This window comes from Wickerhamomyces anomalus (genome assembly GCF_001661255.1).
Source record: "Wickerhamomyces anomalus NRRL Y-366-8 unplaced genomic scaffold WICANscaffold_6, whole genome shotgun sequence".
Taxonomy (NCBI): domain Eukaryota; kingdom Fungi; phylum Ascomycota; class Saccharomycetes; order Phaffomycetales; family Wickerhamomycetaceae; genus Hansenula; species Hansenula anomala.
The window spans coordinates 330,773-347,294 of record NW_017567115.1 but is presented as its reverse complement, the minus strand read 5'-3'; the positions used below and the strand labels follow the sequence as shown (position 1 = coordinate 347,294).

Genomic DNA, 16,522 nt, shown 5'->3' with positions numbered 1-16,522 from the left:
CAATAATGAGTGAAGAAAACGATCCACTTTTAGCAGCATTGAATGCTGATCCATCAGCAAGTTCTTCAAATAATAACCAACAAGAGTCATCTCCTCAAGAACAAGCTAGAGAAAAAGCATTAACTAAATTCAAAAACAAGCTACTAGAGCATAGACAATGGGATGCACGCTTGAAAGAATTGAGACTCAGCATACGGGGGTTGGAGAAGGACTATGAAAAAACAGAAGATGATATTAAGGCATTACAAAGTATTGGTCAAGTTGTCGGTGAAGTTTTAAAACAATTGGATGACGAACGTTTCATTGTTAAAGCATCATCAGGTCCAAGATATATTGTCAATTGCAGAAATTCAATAAAGAAGGAAAAATTAAAACAAGGTGTAAGAGTCGCCTTAGATATGACTACATTAACAATTATGAGAATCTTACCAAGAGAAGTCGATCCATTAGTTTATAATATGACCACTTTCAAACCAGATGAGGTTTCATTTGGTACCGTTGGTGGTTTAGGTGAACAAATTAGAGAATTGAGAGAAGTTATTGAATTACCATTAAAGAATCCAGAATTATTTCAAAGAGTTGGTATTAAACCTCCAAAAGGTGTTTTATTATATGGTCCACCAGGTACCGGTAAAACTTTGTTAGCTAAGGCTGTTGCTGCCACTATTGGTGCAAACTTCATCTTCAGTCCTGCATCCGCTATTGTTGATAAATATATTGGTGAATCTGCAAGATTGATCAGAGAGATGTTTAGTTATGCTAAAGAGCATGAACCTTGTATTATTTTCATGGATGAAATTGATGCCATTGGTGGTCGTCGTTTCTCTGAAGGTACATCCGCTGATCGTGAAATACAACGTACATTAATGGAATTATTGAACCAAATGGATGGTTTTGATTACTTGGGACAAACAAAAGTTATCATGGCCACTAATAGACCAGATACTTTAGATCCTGCCTTATTAAGAGCTGGTAGATTGGATAGAAAGATTGAAATTCCATTACCTAACGAAGCTGGTAGATTGGAAGTTTTCAAAATTCATACAGAAAAGATTTCAAAACAAGGTGAGTTTGATTTTGAAGCTGTTGTTAAAATGAGTGATGGTTTCAATGGTGCTGATATTCGTAATGTTGTTACAGAAGCTGGTTTCTTCGCTATTAGAGCTGATCGTGATTATATTGTTCAAAATGATTTACTGAAAGCTGTTAGAAAGGTTGCGGAAACCAAGAAACTTGAAGGTAAACTAGAGTACGAAAAATTATAGACGCTGCTGTGTTGTATTTTAGCTACCCTTCAGATATATATTACTAAATTAGATGATGTTTTTCATTAGTCTATCTCAATGACTTCTATTTTCCTTTTCTTAGATCTGCATTTCTTTTCGAACTCTTTGGTCAAATGTTTTTTCAATTGAGCAAATTTGTTACTGAAATTCTCACCACAGTAGATACACTTAAGATCCGAAGTCTTTGTTAAGTTCTCCATGACATGAGCCTCAGAACTTTTATCGTCAGCTTTCAAAGGAAGTTCATCAAAGTCCACAAAAAATTTTGTAGTAAATGAATTGTAATGTTTTTTATGCTTCATTCTTTCTGAATTCATATCTTTGGTCAGAAGGTGGACGTGTAAGTTTGCCATAGATGGTACACTATGAACACCAACTTTTATGAATTCTTCTGTTTCCTCGATACCAAACTCTCTTTGTAGTCTTTCAAGTATCATTACTTTAACCTTCCGTATCAATTCCTCAACTTCTTTTTTGAGAATATCATCTTCAAAAGCAGATAATGGATTTAGTTTTGTTAAATTCTTGTCTCGTGGTAAAAGAAGATAATGGATCACTGATTTGTTGAACTTGTCCTTAATAACCACGTACTTCTCATCTTTGTAGATGATAGCATCGCCCTGGCTATCAGGATCCTTGATGTATCTTTCAAGGGCAAATCTAAAGCTCATTTGTTGTCTAGTTTCTGGTGTAGTTTTGATTCGAAAAAAAGACCATCTGATTGAAAACGCGCTTCAACTCCAGAAGAAATTATGCGATGAGGCCGATTATGTCCGAGTGTTCAAAAAATCAACTACAACTATTCTCTATCATTCTCTCTATTAAACTATCTACTCCTTGTCACCATCGAGGACAACTAAAAACCCACCAACAAGATGTAATGAGCCACAAACAAAGACATCAACATCCCCGTCTAAACTTCTCACGTACTCAACACTTTCCTCTATATCATGGAATATATTAATCACGGAATCAGAATCTAGTTTTACCCACTCGTCAGCTAATAATCTTTGAACTTCTAAGCTGTCGACGGCTTCCTTTGAAGTGTTCATGGACACCAAGTCCTTGGAATAACCAGTGGACCAGGTCTTGTTGGTCGTGAAAATAACTTCATCGAACTTTAGTGGTGAAACACCGTCAAATAACCTTGTAACCAATGCATTAGCATCCCTGGTTTGTTGATTGAATAGCAAAACTCTCTTTTTTGTAGGATCTGTGGCAGTTTTGAACCATCCACTTGAGGCGTCAATACTTTCTTTTGTATGAGCACCATCAATAAACCATGTTATTTTGTCTTCTTTGATTATTTGACATCTACCTGGCCAAAATGTTTTTTTCAAACCTTCTCTAGTCTTTTCAGAATCAATTTGGATTCCTAATTTTGTTAAATGTTCATTGGCCAATGAAACAGCTAACGATGCATTTTGAGCTTGGAAAGACCCCGGGATACCCAATTCAAGACCTTTAACGTCAGATTCATCAATGACCTTCAGTTCGACTCCTTTTTCTTGAGCCCTTTCTTCCAAAACTTTCATACCTTCAGGTTCTTGTTTCACAGTAAAGGCCTTTGCTCCAGTTTTGAAGATCCCACCTTTATTCCAAGCGATTTCACCAAGTGTATTACCAAGCATGAAAGTATGGTCAATACCTAAGGCAGAAACACCAGTAGCTGTTGGTTTTTCAATAAGGTTGGTCGAATCATATTCACCACCAACACCCACTTCATAGATGGCAGTATCGACACCTTCATTGAGGAAAACATGGAATGATAATAAGGTCAAGTACTTAAAATACATTGGTTTGATATCTGATCCCATATGAGGGAACTCAGTCTCATTTGAATTGGTTGAGGACAATCTATCCCAAACTTCAAAGAAGTATTTAGTGAATAAATCCTCAGCTATAGGTTGACCATTGATCCTTATTCTTTCACGAACAGACTTCAAATGTGGAGAAGTATATAAACCAATTTTTTGAATCTTTGGTTGATATTGACCTAAGATAGATTGTGTAAAAGCACAGGTTGAACCTTTCCCTTTAGTACCTGTAACATGTATAATATTCAACTTGTTGAAATCAGAGCTTTTGTAACCAATTCTTCTGGTCCATTCAAGCATTTCTGGCATAGCCATAGCATTTTTGTTAATACCTGACTTTCTAATGGCCTCTATAGTGGCAAAGTTGGACTGGAGGGAGTTTAATGCATTGATTGCATCCTAAGTCTGTTAGTTATCTTTCAATCATGTGGAAAAGGAATCGGATAAGCTCAGATTTCACCCCTTTCTGCTCCAAAAGATTCACATACGGTGTATGAACGACGCATAGTATCCTTATATTCTGAGCTCATATGAGAAACAGCTTAACAAGGCCTCAAAGACTGCTGAATCCTGGAACCAAATCTCCAATCTGATCAACTCTCTGACTCTTTTTTTTTGCCTACAAATTAATTTTCTTATGTAATCAGCACTCAAAAAAATCAATAGATCATCATCACCAAATCGCTTAAAAAAATTAGGCGTTTCATTTGGAAACCCGTTTGGCACATTTTGAATTCCTCGCAATACAGTAACCGTGTTTTGACGTTTGTTCTGCTGCCTGTTTGTGAATAACTTGCGCGGGTCAATCTAGTACCGTTCTTTCGTTGTCATTTGGAAATTGGTTCAAAGGTGGCTGACGAGATTACCTCTCAGGTCCAAGAAGCAATATCATTCATATCCATATTTTGTGAAATTGGCACCCACAACGCCCTGATATACACATTTAACAGCATCATAATTGTTCATTTTCATTTGCATATCATATTCAACGGATCAATATCAAACTTAACGTTCTAATTAGCATTCTATCCCAAGCTTACATTCAAGAATGATGAATGGTATGAGGAACTCCTACAATGAAAAGGCTAAAATTGCAGAATCATACAACAAGTTATATTCCCAATTCTCATCAGATGAGGTCAAGGAAGTTGGAAACTACTCAATAATTAAGTTAATTGGTGAAGGTGCATTTGGTAAAGTTTATCTAGCGAATCATAGATTGACACATACAAAAGTGGTACTAAAGACAGGTGATAAGACTGATCCAAACTTGGTACGAGAAGTTTACTATCATAGACAGTTTAAGCATCCACATATAACTAGACTATATGAGGTCGTTGTTTGTGAAGGTAAAATATGGATGGTTTTGGAGTATTGTCCTGGAAGAGAGCTATACGACTATGTGCTATCATGTGGGAGGGTACCCATAGATGAAGTGAAAAAGCTTTTTGCGCAGATAGCAAGTGCTGTGTTCTATGCCCATTCTTTGAATTGTATTCATCGTGACTTAAAGCTGGAGAATATATTATTGGACAAGAGAAGAAATGCAAAATTATCAGATTTCGGGTTCACTAGAGAGTGTCAACAAAGAAATTTTTTGGAAACAGTATGTGGTACTACTGTCTATATGGCTCCTGAACTTATTCAAAAACAAAAATACGATGGCTTTAAAGTTGATATTTGGTCATTAGGTATCATTTTGTATACAATGTTGTATGGGCAAATGCCATTTGATGATGAAGATGAAATAAGGACTGGCTACAAAATTGTGAATGAAGAACCACCTTACAGAGAAGACATACCTCAAGAAGCTATCACATTGATGAGGAGGTTGTTGAGCAAGGTACCCAGTGAACGTCCATCCTGCTTGGAAATTTTGAACGACCCATTTTTAGAGAATATTGGGTTGAGCTTATTAGAATCCTCAATGACATTATTGAAAAATATTGTCGGACAAAAGAACTTTCATTCAAAGAGTGAGAAACATTTGCTAAAGAAACTCAAGAGTCTGGGTATTGATACACACGCATTACAAAAAAGCGTGGTAAGTAAAAAGGCAGATTCATTGTGTGGGTTATGGGAATTACTATTGGAGAAAGAAAAGAAAAAGGAGTTCAAAAAATACAAAACAAGAAGCCGGTCTGTTTTAAGGATCAGTGAGTCAACTTCGAGAAGAGTCAGTCAATTGATGGATCCTAATAATTCACCTCAACTAAGCAGGATTGTCAGTGGGTTTAGTAACAAATCAGAACCTACTCAAGAGAATCAAATCAATTATGGGGATGGTAATTCTATGGATAAGAGCACAAGTGCCTCGATAGCTAGTCCAGAGAAGAAAAAGAATGGATTTATTCAAAAGTTCACCAAATTGTGGAAGACCAAGAAATCAGATAACACAGGTGCTGTAAGCAATCAGAAAAATTCATTTGATAGTATACAAAAAGACAGCAAAAGTCATCATCAGTATAATATTAATAATAACATCACAACTACTCCATCACAGCAGCAACAGTCTGCCCAACAAAGTACATCCAAGCTGTCAATCCCCAAACCAACTTTCAAGACATCACCTAAAAAATTGACGATTCATGAACCGAAATCACCAACAAGGGTAGTTAATGGTGCTCCAGAAACAAGATCAAGACCAAGACCAGTATCAATGATTTCACAACAATCATTGGTTTCTCAAGTGACAACTATGTCGGATATGTCAGCTGCATCACATAATACTACTAATTCAGATAATACAACAAGACCAGCATTTACAAGAAAAAGATCATCAGATACCTCATTGCATAGTAAAAACACAACAAGAAGATCATTGAGCTTGATTTCCAGTAATTCAAGTGCATCAGATCGCAGTTCAAGAAAAGGATCATTTTATGATCAAACAACTTCATCGGACTATACTTTTAGAACAAATAGAGGTCGTAAATATAATGAAGCTATTTTCCCGAAAAGTTTCAAAAGAAGAAAATCTCCACTAGGTGGTATTCCACCATCCAGCAAGTTTAAAAGATCAAAGGCCTTCATTATTGAAGAAGAAGAAGACGATGAGGATGTTGATGTTGATGATGATAATATGGAAGATATAGAGACTGATCTTGAAAACTTGGGAATTGCAGAATCTACAAGAAATGCATCTGATTTTGAAAGTGATGTTTCTGAAAGAGGTAGGCAGATGTGAACTAATGAATGAACATATATAAGGTTTAATGATATGGGAAGTTGAAACGGTATTCAGTGATTTAGTAGCTAAAAACGACTTGAAGGGCGTGCATCGCTTCAGTCCTTGGGTTTTGGAAGACTCACTCCCAGGCTCTGTAGCAAGGTAGCTGTTGGTCCATTCATTCCACCTTCCGTTTCTAAACTTTTCAACAATTCTTGCAACGATTCCGCAACTCCACCAGATCCCAGTTTCTGTAAAAGTTCTTCTTCTTCGCTGTCATAATCCTCATGCTCGTCTCCGTCACTTTTAGGTTCTTCCTCGTGCTCCAAGCTCATATTTCTAAAAGTTTCTAAGTCTTCATCTGTCAACTTCAATCCTTCTTTTGCAAAGAATTCGAAAAAGTCATCCTCACTAATATCAACTCCTTCTTCCTTAAAATATTTTCTTGCCTCTTCATTTTCATCATCCGAATCTGGTTCAGACTCAACTACTTCAATTTTTGCTTTAGGCAAGCCAGTCTTATCAGCTGGAGTTTCTACACCATCCAAACCAGCGTTGGTGTCCTTGAAAAAACTTTCTAGTCTTGATATAATCTCATCATCTTGTTGTAAACCATCTTCTCCTGTTGGTAGGTCTCCAAAGTCCAAGTTAGGTTCAACAAACTTATCTATTCTCATTAAACGAACCAACTCCTTTTGCAGCACATCACCCTGCTCATTAAAAGATTTTAGATCTTGGTCAGATGGTGTGTAAGTTAAATTCAAATTTGAATCTTCTTTTAAGTACATTTCCACGGCTTGAGTAACAAGTTTACCTCCATCGACCTTTGGGGAGGTTAAATTCTGAGATTTCAAATAATAATCAACAAACAAATAGGCCAATGCAGTAGTCTGGATCTTCAAATCAACCAGGTCATCAAGCTTAGGGGAAACCTTCTCGTTGGTGATCTCTTTCCCGAATGATAATACAGCTTGATTCAAAACCCTGTTCCTCATCAACACACCTGCAATTTTTCTGGGTACAGTAACTTCCAAGCTTATCTGTCCCTCAAGAGCTACTTTAGGGAACTGCTTCACCTTTTTAATAACAGCATTATCCAGTTCCTCAACCTTCAAGCACTTATAAACAGCGCGATCCAAAAATTTCAATGCTTCCGCAAGTTTTAAGCTTCTGTCCTTGTAGTATTCTTCTGGTATGATCAATATTCTTCCATGGTTTATCCAGTCTCTGTTTCCTGCATTATCTGGCTCTAACCAATCTGGTAAATATTGGGCACCTTCAATAAGTAGAAATTCACCCTCATTGTCTGATAAATGTATATATAAATCCTCATATGTTTTTGATAAATCAAACAAGATTTGAGTAACAAGCCATTCATCAGCAAAGTAATCACCAAACACAAGTTCACCATATATATAATCCACGTCATCATGTTCTGTCATTTGAAACGTTATTGGTGATTCGTTCCATACGTAGTGATTAATCCAAGGATCGAACCTCACTTCCAAATCTTTCTTCACTCGTTCTAGTTCAATTTTGATTTCCTCCCTTGTGAGCATCGGGTTTATATGAAACATTGAGACCACCAGCGTCTCCTTCTCAAAGTAAACATTCTTGAGCTGGCCCCATATTGAATCTGGGTCCATTGTAATACCAAGTTTCCTCTTCTTGGGTAGCTCAACAATTGACACACAAATTGTCGTTTAAATTTATGTAACATCTGTCAATTTTCCATGGACACCAATTTTTCAAAAAAGTAGTGCGCAACTCAATGCTTCGCGAATTTAGTTTATGTATAGACTTTGGAGAAACAAATTATTTGAAAAACATCAGCTTTGACACGAATGAAAAGACTGTGAAAGGCTGCTAAAATTGTACTTTCAAATGAGTGAATTGAGCTCCAAGATATGGAATGGGTCCCTGAGCGTTTGCGTGGTGCTCTCGCCAAGTGACAGCAACCAGATGACACATAACAGGGAGTTTTACGTGAGTTTATATCAAATGAACTACATGTTTTGGTAAATACTAACTAGGAATAGCTCACTGTTGATAGAAATTCATATTTCCCACTCTACTATACTAAGCTTCTAAGATTCTTTGAACCTTACTTATTGGTTCCAGGATGGTCAAAGTCATCTGAATGGTGGTTGGAATTTGAAGAAGTGCCGTTGAAGTGGTGAGTGTTTTGTCTCTTGATAATAGAAAGAAATTGTCTCTAACAATAAATAGGAACTACCCAATTGGGCTACTTTATGATACATTAACATCTCTTGATCCCCAGAAAAGGAAAGCTGACTCCACTTGGAGACTTATACTTCATTACAGAAATTATCCAGATTATATCTTACCATTACCAGATTATAAGACCCTAGAGTCTCATTGGGTTAATCAAGTCAAAGAGTCATGTTATGTTCAGCATGGAACCGCAAAACTTGTAATGGTTTTATCTAAACAAGATTCATCAGATCTTTGGAAGTCGGTGGAAGACCACGATGTTCAAAAGTTTTGGTCAATAATGCCTAAAATCACGAGCAAGAGCTCTAAAAAGTTGAAAAATATTCCACTGCGGCTTTATCTTCCAGTTTCTGACAAGGTTATTGATGTCCCCATAGAGGCTTACCAGTCTGATGGTGATCCAACAAAACTAGGGGATGCCCTACATAAAGTGGTGCCTGATTTATTCCCTTCAACTAAGAACAATATTATAGCTAAACCTGTATTGCATGGTATAACTTTACCATTAAATATTCCATTGACAGAGCTTTCTTATGAATGCATTTATGTCGATGGATTCCTACATGTATCAATTGTGCTAATAAGTTAATGTACAAAATTAATTAATGCAATAAATAATATCTCTAATTTGGAACTTCAAATACCGCTTGTAGCCATATACGATACATTTTAAGTTGTCTTTTTCTATTCACCAGTAATCTTCTATCTGTTCCGATCTTATTTTCTATAAACTTCTTTGTGAAAATCTCTCTCAATTCTTCTTCAGTAAAGAAATAAACTCTTGTACCATCACCTCTTATATAAAAGTTATCATCTAATAATCTATGTTTTTTGAAACGAACTTGTGCAAGATCATATCTACCATAATCTCTGAATAAAATCTTACCACCTGGCTTCATTATTTTAGCTAAATTCTCAACAGCTTGGTCCCATTGATTTGGAGCTAATGCACTGAAAACGAAAACCATAACTGCAATATCAACAGAGTGAGGTTCAACACCTTCCGGTAGAGCACCATTTGGATCAGCCAGATCCCAAACAGCAGCATGAGCGTATTTTGGATTAAAATTTTCACTAGTTTTAACTAGTTCAACAGCTCTTGGACTGAAATCAGCACCAACTATTCTTAAATCCTCATTTTGATTTTGATTCAAAATTGGGAAAAGGGTATTACCAGCACCACAACCGATCTCAAAGATGGTAACTGGGCCATAGTTTTCTTTTGTAGCTTCATATAGTTGGGGAAATTCAATTTGTAACCATTTTCTATCTTTGAAGAAGTTTTCTCTGTTGTTTTTATAGAAGGTATCCCAATATTTAGCTGGATTTCCATTATATAACTGTTTATCAAAATCCTTTACTGGTTCATCATATTGTTTAGCGATCTTCTCCTTGGCTTCATTCACTTGTTCTTCGCCCCATTCAACATTATCCCAAGCATTATGGTTCCAAACATCTTCTTCAGTTTGTAGTTTACGTTGACCAAAGACGAATGGGTCATCACGACCGATACGAGTATCAGCTTCTTCCACAGCTTCTTCAGCTGCGGCTTTCGGTATGGTTTCCGATATAGCGAGCTCCTCGAATTTATCTTCAATAGTCATATCTTTTCTCTTTGTGAAGAGCTGGTCCTTGGTCTCAAAACTGACTAGACAGTGATTTTTCATCTCATCTCAAAGAAAAAAACCTTATCGAAATTTTTTTTTTCAGAAATATTTGGTAAAGCCACTTCTCTATCCATTACCATGGTGACAGCTCTAGTGACTGGTTGATAATTGATAATTCTAGCTTAAATTTGATTATAAACAAGTCCAAAAGGTTATAGGCAACCTCCAAGTATTGAAGCTCTAAGTTTGGTGACCTATTTCTTTGTTAGCTCACTTTTTATGGGTACTAGCATTGGGTTTTTGATCTCTTCGGATCAACCACGTCTAATGGGTTCCATAGCTGTCAACGGCTCATTGGAGATCCCGATTTGAGCTATCATATGAGAAATAACTCGAGTCTGGATCATTTGGATTCCTTTTGGTGGTTAAAAGCCAGCCTTTTCAAAGCTCAAAGCCTCAAGTCTCTTAGTTTCCCAGTGCGTGCAGCGTGGCCCTCGCCAAATTTCCAACCAGCCATTTTTCGCGAAATCGTTTATTGACACAATCTGATTCGAATCAGAGAAACATGAAACCCAGTTTGCATAAGCCCTTAACAATAGAGATGTGCTACTATGCCACTAGTCCCAAAAGAGAAATGACCATCCATTTCTTTGAGATCCCAGCAACACTCCATCGAAACTCTTGTGATCTCTTATATATGGATCCGTAAAGTATCAATTTTGAGTAAGTTCCTTTTTCTCTCTACTTCAAACTTGTTCTGGATACTTGAGATCAAACTAGGGAAAGATTAGGGGATAAAAGAAAATTAAATGAGGTATCTTAGAAAGTTTAGTGGTGATCAAATCACCGTTGAAGATATGATGCCAATATCTCATGACATCAACTTGGATATCCCAGAGATCAAGAAAAATGTAAGTCAACTACATCTCTCTCGCACTTGAAAACATAAAATACTAATATTATCATAGGGCCCAGTAAACTTGAATGATCTTCCAATCAGGGTGAAAACTAGATTTCGTGGTAAAAAGGGAAATCCAACAAGAAGAGTTGTAAGCACTCCAATATTTGACCTTGTTACACGGATGGAAGATATGTCAATAGGTTTGATGCCACCACCTAAATTTAAAGATGAACTTTCATCATCAAGCCCAAAGCCAAAAGCATTACCAAAAGCAAGAAAGCCACCAATGGATTTTAAAAACTTACCACCAACTCCTATTCAAAGATTCCAAAATCAACAACAAAAGAGACAAGTTTCAATGCCTATCCAACTAAATCAAACTGAAAAACCATTACATCAACTCCATGATTACACCAATATTATCCAAATTTATGAAGAGAATTCACCATTTGGAGTCATGCCAACAGACCAATCGCCAACAACTCCACAAATCCTAAACTCACATCACAATCTTTCATCACCAGAAGTGAATTCCGCATCCTCAGCATCTTCAGAGTCAGACACAGCATCAAACCCATCAAGCACATACTCATTTGTTGATTCTCCAGAAGATGATGTGTTGAGTATTGAGCCATCGGTCATCACCAAATATTCTGATCAAAATCCTCAAAACTTCAAATCAAAACTCCATCCAAGGGATTCAATTCGTTACATGAGAAATTACGATGAGTATCATGATCAATTTGAAATCAAAACCAAAACACCACCAATATTACCACAACACACAATCAATGTCATCAAGAAAGATGCATATTATAAATCTAGAGCAAATTTTGAAGGAGAAGCACAAACCCATGATCCATCTGCACCTCAGTCACCCTGTAATGAACGTGATACTTCGATATTCACAAGAAGATCTAGAAGATTGCCATCATTACCAGCCAACATAATCAACTCAGATATTATATCCTCAACACAACAGCACAACCAACCAATACATCAATTTCAGTCACCAGGGTATAGAGGTGGGCTCCGTGTAGTTAACAGGGTACCAAGCTGACTAAATAACAATACATTATACATTATACCATAGGACTATTCGAATCAAGCCATTTATTATATAACTATATAGATGATTGCATAACACATGAGATATCAGACAAGAAATAATCGTTCCGATTGTAGAAATAAATTCCAATCAAAACGTCAGAGAATGTCTAAATAGTTTGATCTCAGAAACTTGGAGTTGACTGAACCTCGTAGATATTCAATTCAATCAGTAAACCTATTCTCGTTGGTAAAAGTTTCTTTGTTTTGTAAGATGAAGAAGAAGAAACAGAAGATGGAAAATATGTGTTTTTTTTCAAAAATGCTCCAATTTATATGGTCTCGTTTTCGACTCGTAACCTAGGTAACCAATTTCGCGAAACGGCCAACAACAATGAAAATTGGCACCATTTTTTACGATACAATGTACAAGTAAAAATTAGCTATGATCTATTATTTATTTGCTCATTGACTGTCTAAATCTACTCACCTTGACTGGATTCCCACTCTCATCAATTGGTTCTAATTCACTTTCCTTTTCCTCCTTTGTGATGATCTTATCCCCATTATTAGCGTTTTCAGACTTTACATATTTCTCAATCATTTTTCTTCTCAAATCTTGATACTCTCTTTGTAACAGATTTTCGTCAACATAGTAACTTGGATCATCAACTTCATCATGTTCCACGATTTCATCTGTTAAAACGTTTCTATCATCTTCATCATCTTCATCGTCATCGGCTTCTTCAATAAATTGACCATCTTCATCAAAATCAGAAGCTGTATAAACTTCTAGATCTGTTAATGCGTTCAATTCATCTTCATCATCACTATCATTTGCAATATATGCTTTAATGTTATTGTATTCATTTTCTTCGGGGATGTATTGGGGTTCAGATTCTGGAATTGATATCACATTTCCCTTTGATTGTTCTTTTGAAGATTTGAAACGAGAAACTTTTGGTTTTGGTGGTTCTGGTTCTTGTGTCTGTGCTCTTGAAACCGCTTCAACAATCGCTTGATCTGGTTCTCTTTCAACAATATCATTCATTGTTGTTCCATTCCCTATTATATTTTCAGTAATTGATTCATTGATAGACATATTCATTTGAGGTTGTTCCATTGGGTTGGCAGATCTTTGTTTGAATCTTGAAACTTTTGGTTTAGGAGGTTCCGGTATTTCCTCTTCATCCTTTTCCCTTATATCTGAAATAACAGTCTCTGAAATAGATCTTTGTATGACTGGTTCTGGTAAATTTTTCTCCACTATCAAATCAGAAACAGCAGCTTCAATGACTTCACCTTCCTGTACTTCATCGTCATCTTGTATTTGGGGTTGGGTATTAGATATTCTCATTTGCTTGAATTTGGAGACTCTGCTGATATCTGGAGCTGTTTTTAGCTCTTCTGAAACATTTTCAATCTCTTTGATTTGTAATTCTAGTGCAAATGAAACTGATTTCTTCTTTTTAGGTTTTGAAGGCTCTTTAATTGGTTCATCTTTTGTGTCCACGGGAAGTTCACTTTTAGTTTTTTCTGCTCTAACACGGTTCAGTTCCTTCATGAATAAATTTCTATGCGATTCTGGGACTAAATTTTCTGGATTTGAGCTGAAATCCCAATCCTCTTCCTCTTCATCATCATCTTGATCTTGTTCAAAATCATGATCAAATTCGTCATCATCGTAGTCATAATCGCCTTCTTCCTCGATTTCATCAGCTATTAGTTGCAATTGTAAAATGTCATCTTCAGCAATAGCTGGACCTTCGGTTTTGAAACTCTCCCAGTCGTTTTCAGAGGGTATATCTTTGCTTTCTTCGTTTTGTGATGTTGAATCATTTTCATTGACATCCTTCGGTTCCTCATTTGGCTTTCTAGACTCTTGTTGCTTGTTGGGATCACCTGCAGTTGAAATTCCCAATTGTTTCAGTAGATCAAAATAATCATCTTGCTCTTTTGACGGTGTGTCAGTTTTTGATTCTTCGACTTTTGATACTATTGGTTCTTTGATATCCTCAGTTTCTATCTCTTTACTTTTTGAAGACTCTTCCGTTATAACTTCTTCAGGTAACTCTTCAATCTTTGATCTAGGTGTAATTTCCATATCTTTCAACATTTCATTTATTTGATCATCAGAATCATCTTCCATTTTGATTCCATGTTTCTCTCCAAATTCTTTTATTCTATTTTCATCTTGTTTCTGAACTGTGCTATTGATAACATTACCATCTTCATCTAACTCTTCCCTGATATCCATGAAAGGTAGATCTTCTGATGACAAATTTGATGATTGAGGTTTGGGTATTTCTTCCTTCTTCTCAGTCTGATTCTTTTCATATTCTTCTAGATGACCAATATTCTCTATCGTCTTTTTGGCTTCTTTGATCTTACTATCAAATTCACTAATAGCCTTATTCAAAAATTTCAACTTATGTTCAACTAGTTCGATAGATTTAGTTGGATCTCTTTCAACAAAGTATTCACAACCAAGAAAAACAAGCACTTTTTGAGGATTGATGATATGGCCTTTCACAATTGCCTTGGAATTCATTCTAACATCCACTTTTGGTTGATCTGTTTCTTTATATTGTCCAAAATCCATCAATCTAAATTTCAAATCATTATATTGAGATTTATGTTTCAACAAAACGGCTTTCTTCTCTTCCAAATTGGCTACTGTTGAGTCTATCCTTTCTCTTATCGCATCCATCTTCCAAAATTATATACCCAAATCTTCTTCAACAGGATCTAACTACTAAAATATAAAGCAAACTTGAATTAAAGTGTAGCCATAGTTTTTTCAGTTATGACTTGAAAAATAATTGACTTCCGGGAAATTTGAGATGAGTTTACCAATCAGGTAAAATCCGGTTTTTTATTTTGATTTCAAAAAGTTGATCAAAGTTTGAAAAGTTTCGTGTCTTTTGTGACAAATCAGATTCATTCATAAGTGGAAATTATTGTGAGTTTTAAATTTAGTTTTGGTAGTCGTTTTCGTTGTCTAACAGTCTCAAAAGCTCTTTCAAAATGGCACCAACTCAGTTAGAAATCAAAAGTAAATCTCTTGCTAGACTAATCAAAGAAGAAGGTTTATATCAAAAAGAATTGAAAGAGCAAGAAGAACATGTCCAAGGTTTAAAATCATCCAATGCTGATTCATATGAAATTAAAAAACAAGAAGAAGTCCTTGAAGATACTAGAAAGGTCATTCCAGAAGTTAGAAAGAAAATCTCTGAAGCTCAAGAATCTTTAGAATCATACATCACAGACTATACAGGAACTGAAGATTTAACTGCTGCTAAAGAAAACATTGAGGCTGCTAAAAAATTACTAGGATGAATATAATGAGATACTATTTGAAATTTCTTATTTACGGATGGTAGCGTGGTTTTCCTCCCAATCTTTCAATGCAGATTCCCATTCATCTTCAACATCAAACGGTTTTTCCATCTTTTCAGCTTCCTCAATCATTTCCTTTCTGCGTTTAGCTTCCTCTTCATCATACTTGGCCTTATTTTCAATCCACCTGTCCTGAATGTCCACGTCTGCTGCACCACCTTGTCTTGTAGCTTCGGCCCAAACAGTATCGCCACCAACTTCTGTAGAACCAAACATGTATCCATTTGCCTTATCTATCACACTCAACAGATTAATCATCGATTGTTTGTCCTCCACTGCCAAAACTTCAAATGATACTAGGTTGAAATCTTCCACTAGTTCTGCTATATAGTTTGTCAATTTTGAATATCTTTTCCCTAAAACTGAATTTGACTCTTTTTCAACATGTGGTTTCAAATACGAAAGGTCTTGGACCTCTGTATAGTAGTCTAGATTGAAAGGCAGTTCACCATAGTTGGAAACAAGATCTATCTTGCTGAAAACATTAACATGTGGTAAATCAAGTTGTAACATTGATCGTAGAGCTAAAAGTAAGACTGAAATATATTGAGAAGCACTTGTTAAGTAGAATGAATCAATAAGACTCACCACACATAACCTTATATCTAATTTTTTCTCTAATGTCTTGAAAATCTTGTGTAATGATGAATGATGGGTGAATAATTCCACTTGGCCTGGACAATCAAATACAATATAAGAATGTTCAGAGATTTTTTCAATCTTCTTTATTAGCAAGTCTATGGAATCATCAAGTGACTCTAAGGCATACATCATCCCACCGTTTGGTCCTAAATTTTGGTCTTCCATGATCTCCTCTAGCGTTATGAAGTCTCTTATATCTAATTCACAATCATAAGGTAATCTATCATTTGCTGGATCCAAATTTATAACCGATGACTTTCTGCCGATAGCATTGAAAAATTGGACAACACCATTGCAATACGTTGATTTCCCTGAACCTGGTGGCCCTATAACAATCTGACCAAATGGCATTTATGCTAACTTTTTATGAGAAATGTTGTATTTGATATACTTTATGAAAAGTTACTAATATAAGTTCC

General features: G+C 35.9%; 11 protein-coding genes across 11 annotated transcripts; 5 read left to right on the top strand and 6 right to left on the bottom strand.

Annotated features, from left to right (window-relative positions):
* Positions 1–5: 5 nt before the first annotated feature.
* RPT4 (proteasome regulatory particle base subunit RPT4) lies at positions 6–1,265 on the top strand (the record flags this gene model as incomplete). The annotated part of the gene is made up of 1 exon (XM_019185920.1): positions 6–1,265. The coding sequence occupies one exon, from the start codon at positions 6–8 to the stop codon at positions 1,263–1,265; it is 1,260 nt and encodes a 419-aa protein (XP_019036703.1).
* A 65-nt stretch (positions 1,266–1,330) lies between these two features.
* On the bottom strand, positions 1,331–1,957 carry HNT3 (DNA 5'-adenosine monophosphate hydrolase; the record flags this gene model as incomplete). Its single annotated transcript, XM_019182342.1, has 1 exon — positions 1,331–1,957. The coding sequence occupies one exon, from the start codon at positions 1,955–1,957 to the stop codon at positions 1,331–1,333; it is 627 nt and encodes a 208-aa protein (XP_019036702.1).
* A 159-nt stretch (positions 1,958–2,116) lies between these two features.
* MET7 (tetrahydrofolate synthase) lies at positions 2,117–3,609 on the bottom strand (the record flags this gene model as incomplete). Its single annotated transcript, XM_019185919.1, has 2 exons — positions 2,117–3,502; positions 3,592–3,609. The coding sequence occupies 2 exons, from the start codon at positions 3,607–3,609 to the stop codon at positions 2,117–2,119; spliced, it is 1,404 nt and encodes a 467-aa protein (XP_019036701.1).
* A 481-nt stretch (positions 3,610–4,090) lies between these two features.
* On the top strand, positions 4,091–6,320 carry WICANDRAFT_96817 (non-specific serine/threonine protein kinase). Its single transcript, XM_019186540.1, has one exon. It carries the CDS (start codon positions 4,152–4,154, stop codon positions 6,288–6,290), a length of 2,139 nt encoding a protein of 712 aa, XP_019036700.1. The 5' UTR covers positions 4,091–4,151; the 3' UTR covers positions 6,291–6,320.
* Positions 6,321–6,763: 443 nt separating this feature from the next.
* Positions 6,764–7,918, bottom strand: WICANDRAFT_96815 (uncharacterized protein; the record flags this gene model as incomplete). Its single annotated transcript, XM_019186539.1, has 2 exons — positions 6,764–7,221; positions 7,276–7,918. Coding segments are annotated over 2 exons (1,101 nt in total), but the record flags the coding sequence as incomplete, so codon positions are not given.
* Positions 7,919–8,156: 238 nt separating this feature from the next.
* On the top strand, positions 8,157–9,096 carry ATG5 (Atg5p; the record flags this gene model as incomplete). Its single annotated transcript, XM_019185132.1, has 3 exons — positions 8,157–8,258; positions 8,312–8,448; positions 8,502–9,096. The coding sequence occupies 3 exons, from the start codon at positions 8,157–8,159 to the stop codon at positions 9,094–9,096; spliced, it is 834 nt and encodes a 277-aa protein (XP_019036698.1).
* A 34-nt stretch (positions 9,097–9,130) lies between these two features.
* On the bottom strand, positions 9,131–10,111 carry ABP140 (tRNA(Thr) (cytosine(32)-N(3))-methyltransferase; the record flags this gene model as incomplete). The annotated part of the gene is made up of 1 exon (XM_019182339.1): positions 9,131–10,111. The coding sequence occupies one exon, from the start codon at positions 10,109–10,111 to the stop codon at positions 9,131–9,133; it is 981 nt and encodes a 326-aa protein (XP_019036697.1).
* Positions 10,112–10,923: 812 nt separating this feature from the next.
* On the top strand, positions 10,924–12,075 carry WICANDRAFT_80823 (uncharacterized protein; the record flags this gene model as incomplete). Its single annotated transcript, XM_019185131.1, has 2 exons — positions 10,924–11,025; positions 11,083–12,075. The coding sequence occupies 2 exons, from the start codon at positions 10,924–10,926 to the stop codon at positions 12,073–12,075; spliced, it is 1,095 nt and encodes a 364-aa protein (XP_019036696.1).
* A 444-nt stretch (positions 12,076–12,519) lies between these two features.
* WICANDRAFT_64837 (uncharacterized protein) lies at positions 12,520–14,772 on the bottom strand (the record flags this gene model as incomplete). The annotated part of the gene is made up of 1 exon (XM_019183817.1): positions 12,520–14,772. One exon carries the CDS (start codon positions 14,770–14,772, stop codon positions 12,520–12,522), a length of 2,253 nt encoding a protein of 750 aa, XP_019036695.1.
* A 317-nt stretch (positions 14,773–15,089) lies between these two features.
* Positions 15,090–15,401, top strand: RBL2 (Rbl2p; the record flags this gene model as incomplete). Its single annotated transcript, XM_019182265.1, has 1 exon — positions 15,090–15,401. One exon carries the CDS (start codon positions 15,090–15,092, stop codon positions 15,399–15,401), a length of 312 nt encoding a protein of 103 aa, XP_019036694.1.
* A 27-nt stretch (positions 15,402–15,428) lies between these two features.
* On the bottom strand, positions 15,429–16,454 carry GPN2 (GTPase GPN2; the record flags this gene model as incomplete). Its single annotated transcript, XM_019182282.1, has 1 exon — positions 15,429–16,454. The coding sequence occupies one exon, from the start codon at positions 16,452–16,454 to the stop codon at positions 15,429–15,431; it is 1,026 nt and encodes a 341-aa protein (XP_019036693.1).
* Positions 16,455–16,522: the final 68 nt, after the last annotated feature.

Bases quoted from the DNA above. Each gene is read 5' to 3' on its own strand.
- WICANDRAFT_96817 (XM_019186540.1), top strand. From the start codon at position 4,152: ATGATGAATGGTATGAGGAACTCCTACAATGAAAAGGCTAAAATTGCA.